Source organism: Sceloporus undulatus, chromosome 1 (assembly GCF_019175285.1).
Source record: "Sceloporus undulatus isolate JIND9_A2432 ecotype Alabama chromosome 1, SceUnd_v1.1, whole genome shotgun sequence".
NCBI lineage: Eukaryota > Metazoa > Chordata > Lepidosauria > Squamata > Phrynosomatidae > Sceloporus > Sceloporus undulatus.
In genome coordinates, this window is record NC_056522.1 from 62,000,712 (window position 1) to 62,015,954 (window position 15,243).

The following is a 15,243-nucleotide window of genomic DNA, read 5'->3' on the forward strand; positions in this document are numbered from 1 at the left end:
TTTGGAACTTTTTGCCACTGCCTTCCTGGCCACTGTGGACTCTGAGAAGCCTGTCTTGAGAATGGGAAGACTCACCAATAAAGTGTGATACGCTGTGATAGCTGATGGAGGACAATGTACAAAGTTGCATAAGCCTTGTACGTGGTTTGAAAAGATTCCTTCCTCTAGCAGCTTCTATGTTGTCATTGAGGATCCTTTAGTTCTCAGTATAAGCCTTTCCAGAGCTGCATCTGAGAGATGGAGAGATGACAATTCCCATAGTGTTGTGGTGCTTGGTTAAATAGCTGTCTGTTGCTTCTAACTTGTTTATGTAAGTAATCCCATTGTACTTTTCTGATTTTTAAAAAATTAAGACATTCATTCTTTTTCACTGTCCATAGTTTGGAACTGGAAGCAAAGATTAAATTACATTTGGTTTGCCTTAAAACTTTCTCTTAGTTTTTTTTAAAAACACGGGCCTGTTACAGACTGCCAAAATAAAGCTGCTTTGGGTCTCTTTGGAGGTATGCTATCTGAATGATGCATGGGTCCTAAGAGTTCGGAGGTCGCGCCAAAGCCACACTCCGTTCCTAAGCACTGGAGGGCAGCTTTGGTGCAGCTTCCGGATTCTTAGGATGCATGCATCATTTGAACAGCATACCTCCAAAGAGACCCGAAGCAGCTTTATTTTGGCAGTCTGTAACAGGCCACGGTCCCCAAATTTGTATGCTAAATGATATAATTTCAGCTGCAGATCAAATTTGTGTTCAGTCATTGTTAAAATATGTTGCATTCTTGCCTCTTGGACTCTTAAGGCGAATGTATCGAGGTCATTGGACTCATGGAGCTGATGGTAATGTCTGGAGTTTTCTATTTGTGCCAGAAGAAATAAAATCTTGAAGCACATGATACTTTACCATTTTCATAACCACTTATCAGATCCATGATGGCACACCTCTAATCCACTGAAATATTCTATGCTTCGTTTTGTTACTGCATTGAACACTTACTTGTGAATTTTAATTTTCGTTGACATATCCTATTTTTAAAAATTACTTTGTTGATCCAAGACCATGTTTTAACTAATTAATTAAACCCTTTTAAAGGAAATAACTAAAAATTGCAAAAGGCATTTCTATAGAGCAGCGAGAGAAATGGAAAAAAAATATGTTGGCATACAATAGGTGTACAATGAAATTCATCACCACCACATATTTTTTGGTGTATTCGTTGACAGAAATGATTGTGGGACCCCCTGCTAATTACCAGATTTAATCTTCTGACTTAACCTGCTGAACTGTTTTGTCATTGTACAATAGAAGTAGAGAAAATGGAACAATGGATGCAAGCTCCAGCAACACCTTAACATTAGGAGAAACTTTCTGACAGTAAGGTCTGTTCGACAGTGGAACACACTCCCTTAGAGGGTGGTGGAGTCTCCTTCCTTGGAGGTCTCAAAACAGAGGCTGGATGGCCATCTGTCAGGGGTGCTTTGATTGAGATTTCCTGCATGGCAGAGGTTGAACTGGATGCCCTTGTGGTCTCTTCCAACTCTATAATTCTATGATTCTAATCTCTTTTATTTTCCTAGCCACACCTTTTTTGCTCCATCTTAACTGTTTGTACCACCACTGTGCTGTGACTCGAAATAGGCTACAATATTCCATACTAATTGATCTGTTTAATTCAAAATCATGAAAGAGTCAATTTGTGGTATGCTGCTCTTGTGTTGTACACAGTGGATTGCAACAGAGAAGAGCATTGCATTATCCTTTTACTCTATGGAAAGTTACCCAGAGCTTCATTAGTCATATTTTCCGAGGCATATTGCTTTTGACATTCTGTGCTTTGGTTCTCCTGAAACAAGAGTCTCCTAGAACTGAGATAATGTGAGCCATCAGAGTAGGGAGCTACTTATCTGTATGCAGAGATACTTTCAAAATCTTCCATTACCACAAAAAATTCACAAAAACAATCATAACGTAAAACCAAATCTTTCTTTAATGGAAAAATAAAACCTGAAAATGAGAAGTGCAGGAGATAAGAGAGCTGTCTGTGTATGAATAGAAATTAAATAAGAAATCCATACATTGTTCACAGGACATACAGAGCCAGAGATCAGCTCCCAGTTTCACCCAGATAACCAAATACTGTACAGAATACCGTGCTGGAAAAGCCCCTTGCGCACCCCAGAAGAAGTAATGGGGCGTGCACCTGTGGTGGATGTGCACCACAGGCACAAGCCCTATTACTTCTAATGGGGCTCCAGCACATGCGGATTTCCCCTTACGCAGAGGGATCCAGAACGGATCCCCGCGTAAGGGGAGGGCCCACTGTATTGTATTAATATCCTCTGTTTCTGCATAGTTTGGAGTAATCCAAACTGATAGTGACAGTATTCAGAAATGCTAAATTGGTGCTCCTGTTAACGAGAGCTTGACTACTTTGAGGTGATGCTTCTTTGTTTCTTGCTCCTGAAGAATAAAAACCAATACTTTGCACAATACTATTGGTACAAAAAGTGTTTTTGAGAAGGCATTGAGAAATTCTGAGTGTTTATTCAGAGTTCAGGACACCAGTATCAGGAGAGTTGACTGGAATAACACAAAGCTGAATGGAGTCCAATAGTGTTGCTTACTGGAAGAGGTGCTATTTCAGAGACAACTTTTAGTCCATGAAAAAAGGGACTGGATATGTTGGGATATAGAGTCACAAGGAAAATGTACAATGTGGGTTTTAATAGTAACCAGGCATTAAAGGGTTACTGTGAGCCATAATGATTAGGCATTTAAACAGGAAGTGACATCAAAAAGATAGTCAACAAGTGCTGTGAAGTACTGTAGAATGCCACCAGTCTGAGAAATCCCTCAGGAGGGTGGCTGGATCCTTTGTGGCACCAGAGGAAGAGGCAAGGCTTAGTAGGCTTCACGGAGCCTTTGCTAGAGTAGTGACGAGCATTTAACTCAGAGAGGGTTGTTACGAGCGTGGATGGTGGATAGTGTCCATGTATATAGTGTTGTACATGGTGGAACTTCATCTATGAATAAAAGCATCGTCTGAGAGAAGTTTACATCACCTCTTTGCTCATTAAGAAGGGGAGAGGTGTTTCTCCAGCTCACAAGCTGCAGACTACAGTCATGAAGGTGAAAAATCTGGTGCCAAAACGTTGATGCATTGCCTCATGCCCTGTGCAACATCAAAAGCATTTTAACAGGATACAGCATAGTGGTTTGGTTAGCAGCGCACCAAATATTGCTAACTTCAAAATTCCCTTGATCTTGGAACAGATTTCTTTGCTCCCCGAAACAGTTATTCTTGTTCTTGTACCAAAAGGGGGGGGGAGTACCTTACATAGTTAGAGAAAAAAGTAAAAATGGACAAATAGCTTCCTTGCTATAAGCACTGGCAAAAAATTGGATATTGTTTAAAAAGCTTTTGGCAATAGCATTTCATATAAGTATTAGCAAGTGATTAATTGATAACATATTTTCATGAAAAAAAATGAACTTACCCCCTTTTTTCCTGGTTAATTTGTCACTGTGATTGAACTACGAGTTCAAGTAATGCCTACTGCAGTTCTAGATGGACGCTACAACAAAGTGCCTTTTGAGAACAGACTATCCATCTGCAGTCAGTCTCAAGTGGAGGATATTGTTCACTACTTGTTAATTTGTCCATTGTACAGCAACCTTAGAAAGAATTTTTTAACACCCTTGATGACAAACAAAAGTGGGAGCTCTACTGTTCATTGAGTCCAATTCCTTTTGAGTGATACCAATGACTATGTAACACATAAACGATTAGAAAGAGAGAGGTAAACAAAATTGCCATGGAGATGCCAAGTATTAATTAGATTTTATGATTTTATTGTATATGTTTACTAATATTCAGGAAAGATGTCTCTTTTTCCTTTTGTCCTTTTTACCAGTTAACTATTTTATCTGCACAGTAAATGTTGGGACATTTTTTGTCCTCTGTATTCTGTGCCTTTTGTTTTAAATGTTTTATGCTTTTTGATAAGCTCTTTTTGTCATGGCCTTTGGCTAGTACAATAAACATTAACTTGAAACTCACTGTGATTGAATTTGTTTCTTTTGTTTGGCATAGGGGACAAAGCTATTAATTTACGTCCAGTTGCTAGACACGCTACATTCCTGTGTATAGCAACAGCAAATTAATGGTACAGATTTCAGTTAGGGATGATAGAACTGAGCTAGAAATATCAGAAACGAATGAAATATTTGTATGATCATCCTTAAATTTTTAATGCACAAGTAACATTCATTTTTTTCTCCTAGGTCACTGCCATAGAACCCATAATTAACCATGGAGGAGCCAGTCTGACAACGCAGCACCTACATCAAAGTCTCAGGTGGCTGTTTGGTGTGGCTGCTGTGGTTACAGATGTTGGACATGTCCTTCTGATAGATCTTTGTCTGGATGACTTGTCATGTAGCCAAAATGAAATAGAGGCATCTGGTAAATCCATTCAAGATTTTTTCTGTAATGTTGCTTGCTAGCTGAAAATGAATTAAATATTTTAGACCATTTTACACATTTGTAGAGAACATAACTAGCATAGATAAAGTGGCTAGGATACCTGTGTTGTGTCCTTCATTCCCAATAGGATGGTTGACTTTGGTTTGACAAGCTATAAAGTGTATTTCCAGTCCCATTCACAACGGTTTCAGTGGGATGGTGAATCAAAGCAGTTGATCCACCACATTAATTTTCTTGATTGTATAGCTTGAGGAACAGCTTTTGAGTTTCTGTCCATAGCAGAATTGTACTATAACTATTGATGATATTAAAAATGCATAATAAACATCTAACCTATGTTGGCATTCAGAATATCTGGGATTTTTTGGGTTATATCCATCTGTGTCAGTCTACACAGCAAAATGGAGACTTCTGGCAGAATGGATTTTCTACCTTCCAGTCCTCCCACACACCACAGACCCACTCCAGGGAACTGGAAGACCGTCAGTTCCCTGGAGTCGGCTTAGAAAGGCACAGAATGCAAGGAGGACGGAGATTTTTCCATTGTGCAACTGGGAGGAAGTACTTCTGCAATATTGGGTGCTCATCCAATACTCGAGGGAAAGTGTCTGGATAAACAATATTTGTGAATGCCATTAATTTTGCCCCACCCTCCCCCCCCAACTGTGATAGGACAACAATTTCTGAGTATTATTGTGCTGAAAATTATGTTAAAATTACTGCCCATAATCCACAATCCAATATGTTCTCTCCATTGTCTCTCCAGTTTACCTTAATCTCCAGAGTCTCTTTTGTGATTCAGTAGATTGAAGTACAGCCAGCCCTCCTTATCCACGGTTTTCTTTTCCGCGGATTCACTATCCACAGCTTGAAAATACTTTAAATATATATAATTTCCAATAGGCAAACCTTGATTTTGCCATTTTATATAAAGATACCATTTTACTCTGCCACTGTATCTAATGGGACTTGACCATTCACGGATTTTGTTATCCACGAGGGGTCCTGAAACCAAACCTCAGCAGATACCAAGGGCCCACTGTATAAGCTTACAAAGACATTTATATAAGAAACACCTATTGATTCATGTACACAGCTTTAGAAGAGCTTTCCACAATAAGGAATTTTTTACTTTCTGTGAAATAACTAAATAGAGGTACAGTGGTACCCCGGGTTACGAAATTAATTCGTTCCGCCGCCGCTTTCGTAACCCGGAATACTTCGCAAGCCGAAAAACCCATTGGCGCTAATGGGGAAAAGCCGCGATTTCGTGTGAAATAGCGCCGAAAAGCACCAAAAATTTTTTCGTAACCCGGAACAGTTTTTTTAATTGGATTTTTTTCGTAACCCGGAAATTTCGTAAGGCGGCGCATTCGTATCCCGGGGTACCACTGTATTTGTTTCAAAAACGAACTAAAAAATAAGGCACTGTTTTATATTGAAGAAATAGGTTAAACCTATGTATGGTTCAAGTAGATGGAGGAAAATACTGAAACTGACGCAGAAAATCCTTATTTAAAAATAGCCCATATGTGCCCAGCTCTGAAAAGTTCAAGAACTAGGGACAAGAGCGAACAGAACAGTGAAACTTTAAAAAGGAGTGGGGGCTCTGTTTAGTCTAGATACAAAACTATATCTAGTTTACATTTTAATTGCAGATAACATTTGGAATCTCCTGCCTAAACTGTCTGAAAGTATAGAGATTGGATCCTGGGGGTGGAAGGATAAGCAATTCAGTGGGAAACATTGTAGGCTGCAGAAAACTGCTTGGACATTCTGGAAATCTGTGAATAGCTGAACAAAGTAATGAGTGCCATTTAATTTACTGGAAGACAGAATATGTAAATAGAATATATAAAACTTGGAAAATGGAAACAAATGAAAACTAAAACAAATCCTAGTACATTTCCTGTCGGAACACTTTAATCTTTGACCTAAAGCTTTTATTTAAAAACGGGCTACTTTAAAGCTTATCGATGTGCATTTAAGTTGCGTATTGTCATTTACACAGATCTGGAAGTTATTACTGGAATCCCTCCTGAAGTCCCACAAATAAGGGAAGCGATAACAAGGAAAGGTCGGCATCTCTGCTTCCAATTACTAAACCCTTCAGGGAGTGCTGTGACAGCTCTCTCATACATACATAGAAGTAACCAGTTAGTTGTGGGGTTTTCTGATGGTTATCTCTCATTGTGGAACATGAAAAGCTTGAAAAAAGAGTAAGTATGTCTGGAGTATTTCATTGAGTGAAATAATCTGAAAGAAAGCGTTGATAATGACATACTTATTAGCAATGATTGTTTCAATGATGTGTAAAAAAGGTGTGCTTATCTTTTTTTTAAATGCTTGTATTAAGTTTAGATAAACTATGAAAAGTGCATGAAATGTACTGTGTAATTTAACAGGATTTTAAAAGGCATCTTGAGACCAAAGTAATTGAGTTGCAGTCATTTTGTCACTTCAGCTTTTGGTAGAGCTGTGCAATACTTGTGTGGGAGTATAGAGATTCAGATGGCTTGGAGTCAGGCATACTATGAGTGAAACTCTGTTCAGTGATGCTTCTCTGTAAGTGAGAGTGAAGCAGATTTTCTTTATTCGCACATGCATACATTCCCCCACCAGCAGTGTCCTGGAATTCTATTCCAGAGTGCTTGGGAAAAATCATTTAATGTGCAGGATATGATAAAAAGATCAAAAGAAAAATGGTCAAAAATCAGTTCTCTCTTCGTCCTTCAGAAGACTAGTTCTGTCTTCTTCCTTCAGTGGAGCTTCCACTGTATTAATTGCATGCCCTTCTGTGAACAGAAGGTACTCCTGCATCTAACTCAGTTAATATATATGTATAGTGATCAAAATATAGAATTGATACCAACTTGCAGTGTGGCATCTGCTTACCATCCATAACTCTTATAAGTTACTTCAAATGAAAGATGCAGGACAGGTAAATCTATTCAATATAAAAACACCTTATTTATTTAATTACAGTGTGCCTGCGTCATAAGCAGGCACCTTTTACGCGGCTTTCAGCTTATGCTGAACACGCAACGGGGTTGTAATGGTGCTCACACTGCACGTCATGCACAAGCCACATTATTCTCAATAGGGCTCAAGCATATACGCTATTTGCCTTATGCAGAGGGGTCTGGAACAGATCTACCACGTAACTGCAAGGGTGCACTGTAATTAATTTATACAGGTTGAGTATCACTTATCCAGAATTCCAAATTTCAAAATACTCCAAAACCAAAATTGTCCACATGGATGGTGATAGTGATTCCTTTACTTTTTGATGTTTCATTGTACACAAATATTTCATGCACAAAATTATTAAAAATATTATGTATAACATTACCTTCAGGCTATGTTTATAAGGTGAATTTAATGTTAAGACTTGGGCCTCAACTCCAAGATATCTCAAAAATCCAAAATCTAAAACATTTCTGGTCCCAAGCATTTCAAATAAGGGCGGCTCAATCTGTATCTTGCCTTTCTCCTTGCACAGGATTCATGGTGGCCTGTCTAACTAAGTAGGTTTAGCAAGGTTCAGACATATGAGTACCTAGCTAATTATTCCAGTAAGTCTTTTTGATTTCTTCATTGCTGAATCATAGGAAGTTACTAGAGCAGCATATTTAAGAAGAGGCCACAGTGTTGAATAGTTATTCTGTAAATTCTTCATGACTTGTCTGTTTCATCAGAGTAGATGAAAGATGAAATAAATGTATGACAATTAGATTTCCACTCAGTACATTACAGGAAGTATTTCAGCTAACCAATATATATTATTATGGAGTCTCCAGTGAACTGGTGAAACAGTTATGCTAATTTGTCTTATCTCCCTCCCAATTTAGATACCACTCCCAGTTAGAAGGAGGTAGGATTCCAGTATATGCTGTTACTTTTCAAGAACCTGAAAATGATCCTCGCAACTGTTGTTACTTGTGGGCTGTTCAGTCAACCCAAGAAAGGTGGGTGAAGATGAATTGTCAGATTTAGAAAATACAAATGAATGTTTTTAAAGTTATGATCTGTGTTGAGCCCAAATTTTAAGTCTTACCGTGGGCATAAATTTTCATATTTATTCTGCTGTCTGAACACAAATGGTCCATTACATTTTATATTGGGTGAGAAGTGGCCCTAGGGCTAAATGTAGCTTTCCTTGGGAGTTTTTTCCAAGTCTTGAACGTTCTAGATTCCTGAACCCACCCTTTTTCTGGCCAGAAAGAATGAATTGCCCACCTGTCTGAGAAGCCTCCAGGAGTTGTATTCCACCTTTTAAATAGGTTGTAGTCCTCGCCCCACTAATTCTGTTCTCAGTAGAATGCTTAGACTCTCTATTACTATAATCATATGTTGCAGAACAGTTAAGTAGTCCTAACAAGAATTCCAGAGGTGGAATCTTTAATTATTATCAGTGCTAATGGAGTGTAGTTATTGGGTTTTATTTGTGTGATTTTTGCCTGTTAATGGAAAATCTGCTCCGTGGTATTGGGAGACTGTTCAAGTTGGGGAGGGGACTGCAAAGGAATGGGAGAGTTGTTTAAAATCACCCTCCCCTTGTGTGATAAATGTCTTTAAGGTGGGACGCTTCAGTGTTGTTGAAGAATTCATTGATAGAGATTGAAAGAGAGATTAGTTTCAAAAATTGTATTATCATTATTTAATTCTGCCTGTGAATCTTACAGAAAATAGTGTAGAGCATTTTCTTTGAATATAGCAAAGCTTTCAACTGCATACACATTGTAAACTATTTAGAGAGTGCTTAAGTGCACTGATAAGCTGTATAGAAATGTACTTGCTATTGCTGTTGCTATACATCACAAAAAGCAATGGATGGCTCCTAAGGACATGGGAGTACCACTACATCTGATAGTCCTGATGAGAGATCTGTACTTAATACAAGAGATTACTGTTAGAATGGAATATGAGGAAACAGAATAATTCTCAGTTGGCAAAGGGGTCAAGACTGAATGCAAGGCTGCATTCTATCACCCTTTTTGTTCAACTTATATGTAGAAAATAACATTCAAAGAGCAGGTTTAGATTCAGAAGAAGGAGGAGTGAAGATAGGAGGAAGGAATATCAACAAACTTAAGATCTTTGGATGACACCGTACTAGTAGCAGAAAACATCACAGACTTGGAACAATTATTAAGGAAGACCAAGAAAGAAAATGAAAAGGCAAACTTAATATTAAACATAAAGAAAACAAACAAAAAAAATGACCACAGATGATCTACATACATTGAACCTATCCGATGAGGAAATTGAAATAGTAAAAGAATTCCCATACCTTTGATCAAACATTGACCAGAACAGAGACTGCAGTCAAGAAATCAGAAGACTAGGAATGCGAAGGACTGCTATGAAAGAATTAGAAAAGATCGTAAAGGGTAAAGATATACAACTGAGCACTAAGTTGAGAATTGTCCAAGCCATTGCATTTCCCTTAACCATGTATGGATGTGAGAGCTGGATAGTGAATAGAGTGGACAAGAAGAAAATCAATTTGTTTGAGATGTGGTACTGAAGAAGAGCGCTGAAGATGATAATAATAGGATTTATTTATATGCCGCCCAATCACTGGGAATCTGGGCGGCTTACAACAGAGGGGATAATAGACGGTTCCCTGCCCTCAGGCTTACAATCTAAAAAGACACGACACAAAAGGAGAAGGGAATGGGGGCGGGATCAGGTCTAGCATTCTTCTCTCCCTCTGAGGCCTGGACCAAGGCAGATGGACTGGAGGGAGGGCTCTTCTTCTTCAGCCTAGCCCTGATGGAGCTGGGCCTGCCTGGTCAACTCCCTCGCAGGCTGGAGGATGGCAGTTATGGAGGGAGGAGTCTCTTCTTCCAGGCTAGCCCTGATGGAGCTGGGCCTGCCTGGTCAACTCCCTCATAGGCTGGAAGATGACAGTTATGGAGGGAGGAGTCTAAGATACCATACACAGCTAAAAAATCAAATGGGTCCTTGAAAAGATTAACCTCAAATCTCCCTGGAAGCCAAAATGATCAAACTGAGGCCCTTGTACTTTGGCCACATGATGAGAAGTCATGACTCTTAAAAATACAGTAAAGCTAGAAAAGGTAGAGAGAAGTGCAGAGGAAGGCTGCACTCTAAGTGGATAGGTTCAATTAGGGGGGGCCATGGGTCTGAATTTACAAGACCTAAGCAGAGCAGTGGAGGACAGAGAGTCTTGGAGGTGTCTCTTCTACAGTGTCACCATGAGTCGAGTATGACCCAAAGTCAATTAACAATGAACAACAATGTTTCTTGGATCCTATTTTGGGAAGAAAAGCAGAATGTAAGTGGAATAAACAAATACCAAATAAAATCTAGTCAGCTGTCTAAGAGAAGTTAGTTACAAACGTTACAAGCCTTTTTAGAGCATACATTGAGGCTATATAAGTTGAAGGCTTTCATGGCCGGCATCCATAGTTTTTTGTGGGTTTTTCAGGCTATGTGGCCATGCTCTAGAAGAGTTGCTTCCTGATGTTTCGCCAGCATCTGTGGCTGGTATCTTAAGAGAAAGATGCCAACCACAGATGTTGGCGAAACGTCAGGAAGAAACTCTTCTAGAAGATGGCCACATAGCCCGAAAACCCACAAAAAACAAAGTCTATATAAGGTTTGAGTGTTTTGGTTATAATGGCAATAGAAAATTATTATTTGCCTTTTTCTTGAATTTTGTCACTTAAATGTGCATATGGAACTTACATGCATAAGGGTGTCTGATCACTTCAGTGGAACAAATCTGTGCAATTAAGGTAAAAGGGATCCCATGCAGATCAAACAGGAAAATGATAAGATGTTCTCAGTTATATTTCTGTGTATGTGTTGGAACACTTGCTACTAGATTAAGTTATTGGGTAGGGGTAGCACTGGAAAAAAAATCAGTGAACTACTTTACCTGGAAGATATGTTTAAAAACCTTATTTATGATAGTATACTATATCTTAAATAGTTGCAAAGCTGTCTGAGTTCTACACTAAAATCTTAACTTATTTTATTCTATTCTAGTGAAGGAGATATTGTTAGCTTACATTTGCTGCAGTTGGCCTTCAGTGACAGAAGGCGTTTGGCATCAGGACAAATCATGTATGAGGTAAAATATTTTTATATTAAAACACAACATTGTTTCATAGGTTCATCTATAACTGGGGGTAGATTGTAGCCCATGGGCCACATGTGCCCCCCCAAAACTTTCCTAGCAGTCCTAAAACTCTTACACCCCCAAAATCAGATAATTGCCCCATATTGTTAATTCACCACTCCTGGAGGCCTCTGGGAGTGGAAGATAGTTTAAATTGAACTCCTAAATCCCCAAAGATTGGGGAAAAACAGAGATGAAAACCAGAAGTTACGTATTTCTACTTTCATTTTCAGCTGATCTTCCTGGGTGGTGTGGCCTGCCACAAGGATGAAAATTCTCTGCAGTTGTCACTCCTGATCTAAAAGCACCTAAACTTAATTTGATTCCTTTGATTTTAGAGACTAAATTAAAAATGATTATAGAGAGCCAGCGTGGCTTAGTGGTTTGAGGAACTATGACTGGAGACCAGGATTCAAGTCCCAGCTCGGCCATAAAACCCACATGTGTCGGGGATGCTTTGATTTCCTGCATGGCAGAGGGTTGGACTGGATGGCCCTTGTGGTGTCTTCTAACTCTACAAGCCTATGATACAGTGATTCTAGGTTCATCTTAGGGTCTCATTCTCCATAAGTTGGAAACTACTTGAAGGTACACAACAACAACAAATATGAGTTTTACCAAACCAGTAGAATTATATGATTATAATCTTCTGTTATCTATATACCTCTATATAGTGCTGAACTATGTGTGATATTTGTGTGTACATATATTTCAGATGTAAAGCCATTAACCTTTTGTTCTTACTGAGCTAAATCCACATTGTATATTGACTCCTCCTCCTCCAGGCTGGATAACATCAGAGGTGTATGACTCAATTTGTTCTCCTTCTCTGCAGTTTCCCATTTACCACTTCTTAGTCTGCTCATAAGTGGTGGCCCAAAACCTCTGGAGCAGGTTTGGAGCAACTCCAGAAGGAAATCAGTACAACAAAGAATGATTACCCCGTCACACATGTATTTACTACCATCCTGCCATGTCATGTTTATTATAAATTGATTTTAAAACTCTTTTAATTGTAATATATATAATTCTTTTTTGATGGGGAATATTATAATTTTATGTATTATATTGTACATGGACATTTTAGTGTGAGCCGCTCTGATTGTCTTGCTACAGAAGAGCAGAATATAAATAAAAGTTTTATTAACAGAGGTATTTCAATAGTGGATGTAAACAGTTAAATGCTACCCATTCCTTCCTACCTTTGCTTTTTATGTGTTCTCCAGTCTTAGATCTAGACTTACTTAGCAGCACTTTGTTTGCCTTCTTAAAGCCAAATTACAGTTTGGTGTAGTTAAGACACACAGGATACCTCTAAAAGTTTGTGTGTGTGTAGGGGGGGAGAGAACAGAAATAAAAGATTGCTATTTTTTTAACCTGAGAGAACACCTCTCTAGGAATCTCTAAGTTCCACAGAGAAACTCTGTGGTCAACATCCTCTGGAAGCTGACCACAGAATTGTACTGCAAATGCTCAGGGAAGTGTTATCTTTCTAGGTCTTCCAGCGCAACTTCTCATGAAAGTTGACCATAGAGTCATGCTGGAGGACCTAGAGATTCCTAGAGAGAACATATTAATCAAATCTGCAAAAGTCAAAACTGCAAATGTGGAGAGCCAACTGTAAACATATAACACTGCATAAGTGGATTGAAAATCAGGCACAACCTCTATCTTGATGTACATTTAATTTGGCATGGCATTTATGAAAAAGCAAAGCAGATGAATAATATTTAATTATGTGTGGAGCGTTAATCCTTAGTACTAGCCTAAGGACTCATTCAGGTATTGTGCATCCTTGATGAAGCTTCAAGAATTGGAATTAGTTGCCCCAGCCCAAAATTGTCCTGATTTTATTGCAAAGCTCCAAACACGTAGAACACAGCATATTCCTGTAGGATTATTATCATGGGAATGAGATTACTGAATGAAACTGAGAATGAATGAGCTTCAGTAAATCAGATTTTATGAATACAGTGGGACATTGGTATCTGTGGGTTCAATATCCACAGATTTGAACAACTGTGGATTGAAGTGAAGAAACATTTTTTTTTAACCTGCAATGGCCAGGCTGAGAAGTGGTCCCAGGACAATAGTAGAAGCTGTTGTGGCAAGATCCGGACAAGCCGATGTAAGTCAATCCCACCACAAAGCCACAGTCAGAATTTAAAATTCTCATTGTTTCTCACAGGAAGCCTCTGCCAGAATTTAAATCTTACCTCACTTTGTTTCCCTCCTTCATACAAGGAAGCTTCTGGTGGAATTTAAACCTCTTTCCCACTGATACTCCTCCTTGCCCCACTCCTTCTGCTGCTCTTCCCTGAGGTGGATTGGTGGCAAGGGGGTTTAAAATCTGGCAGAGGCTTTGTGATGGGAAGATGAAACAGTCAGAAAAGGGTTTTAATACTGGCAGAACCTTCATTATAGGAAGATGGGAAACAGTGCAGGAAGAATGCCTTCCTGATGCCTGGTTCTTGTCACTCAGATAATTTTAAATGTTAAATACTGACTTGAGCATTTGTGGTTTTTGGCATCCATGGGGGATTCTGGAACTGAACCCCCACAGATACCGAGGGCCCACTGTAATCAGCTTGCATAAGGAAGTCATTTTTATTAGACGGCATGAGGCTCTAGTGCTATCGTGAAAGCCCAGAGGTAAATCCTGGATTTAGCTACTTGTGTTTTTAAGTAGGCATTTTTATTGCTTATCAGTCATTGTTTATGTATGTAGTTCATGACTCATGGTTGTCTTTTCAAGTGCCCCAATCATTGTGACTACCTTAGAAAGAATCTTCATCCCTGTGTTTGTTTTCCTCTCAGGCTCAATTCTTTAAATGCTTTCTAGATTTTTGCCTGTTTCCCCATCATGTTTCTTCATAAAGTGATTTCCCCCTTGATTTTATTCCTTTCAATGTTGGTTTAATTTTTTAAAATCAACTTTGTTCTCTTAAGACAACTTAATACCGATTTACATGAAAAATCAAATTGAGTCCACCATGACTGTTAAAAACTTAGAACAGGACATAGACATTGGATTGTAGTGGAGACCTTCTTTGGACAGAGGCTGGATGGCAATAATAATAATAATAATAATAATAATAATAATAGGATTTATTTATATGCCGCCCAATCACTGGAAATCCGGGCGGCTTACAGCAGAGAGGATAATAAACGGTTCCCTGCCCTCAGGCTTACAATCTAAAAAGTCACGACACAAAAGGAGAAGGGAATGGTGAGGGGGGGAGGGGATCAGGTCCAGCATTCTTCTCTCCCTCAGAGGCCTGGACCAAGGCAGATGGACTGGAAGGAGGGCTCTTTTTCTTAATCGAGGCTGGGCCCGATGGCGTTGGGCCTGTTCTTTCACTCCCTCTCAGGCCAGAAGATGACAGTGGAAGGAGGGAAGGGAGGGCTCATCTGTCGGGGATACTTTGATTGAGAGTTCCTGCATGGCACGGGGTTGGACTGGCTGGCCCTTGTGTTCTCTTCCAACTCTATGATTCTATGATTACTGTATTTGAATTAGCACTTCTAGTGTTTTATTTTTCTTTAAACTTACTTTTGCTAGTTATATTTTGAGATGCATATCTTACTTGTTAGTTACTTCAGTGACTTTC

General features: G+C 39.0%; 1 protein-coding gene across 2 annotated transcripts in view; it reads left to right on the forward strand.

Moving 5' to 3' along the window:
* The window catches only part of AHCTF1 (AT-hook containing transcription factor 1), an 80,496-nt gene that overhangs the window by 18,253 nt on the left and 47,000 nt on the right, over positions 1-15,243 (forward strand). For both annotated transcript variants that reach the window (XM_042452340.1, XM_042452330.1), the window contains exons 4-7: positions 4,278-4,458; positions 6,491-6,698; positions 8,331-8,447; positions 11,500-11,584. In XM_042452340.1, the coding sequence (XP_042308274.1) occupies positions 4,278-4,458; positions 6,491-6,698; positions 8,331-8,447; positions 11,500-11,584 (591 nt within the window). The remainder of the gene's footprint in view (positions 1-4,277; positions 4,459-6,490; positions 6,699-8,330; positions 8,448-11,499; positions 11,585-15,243) is intronic.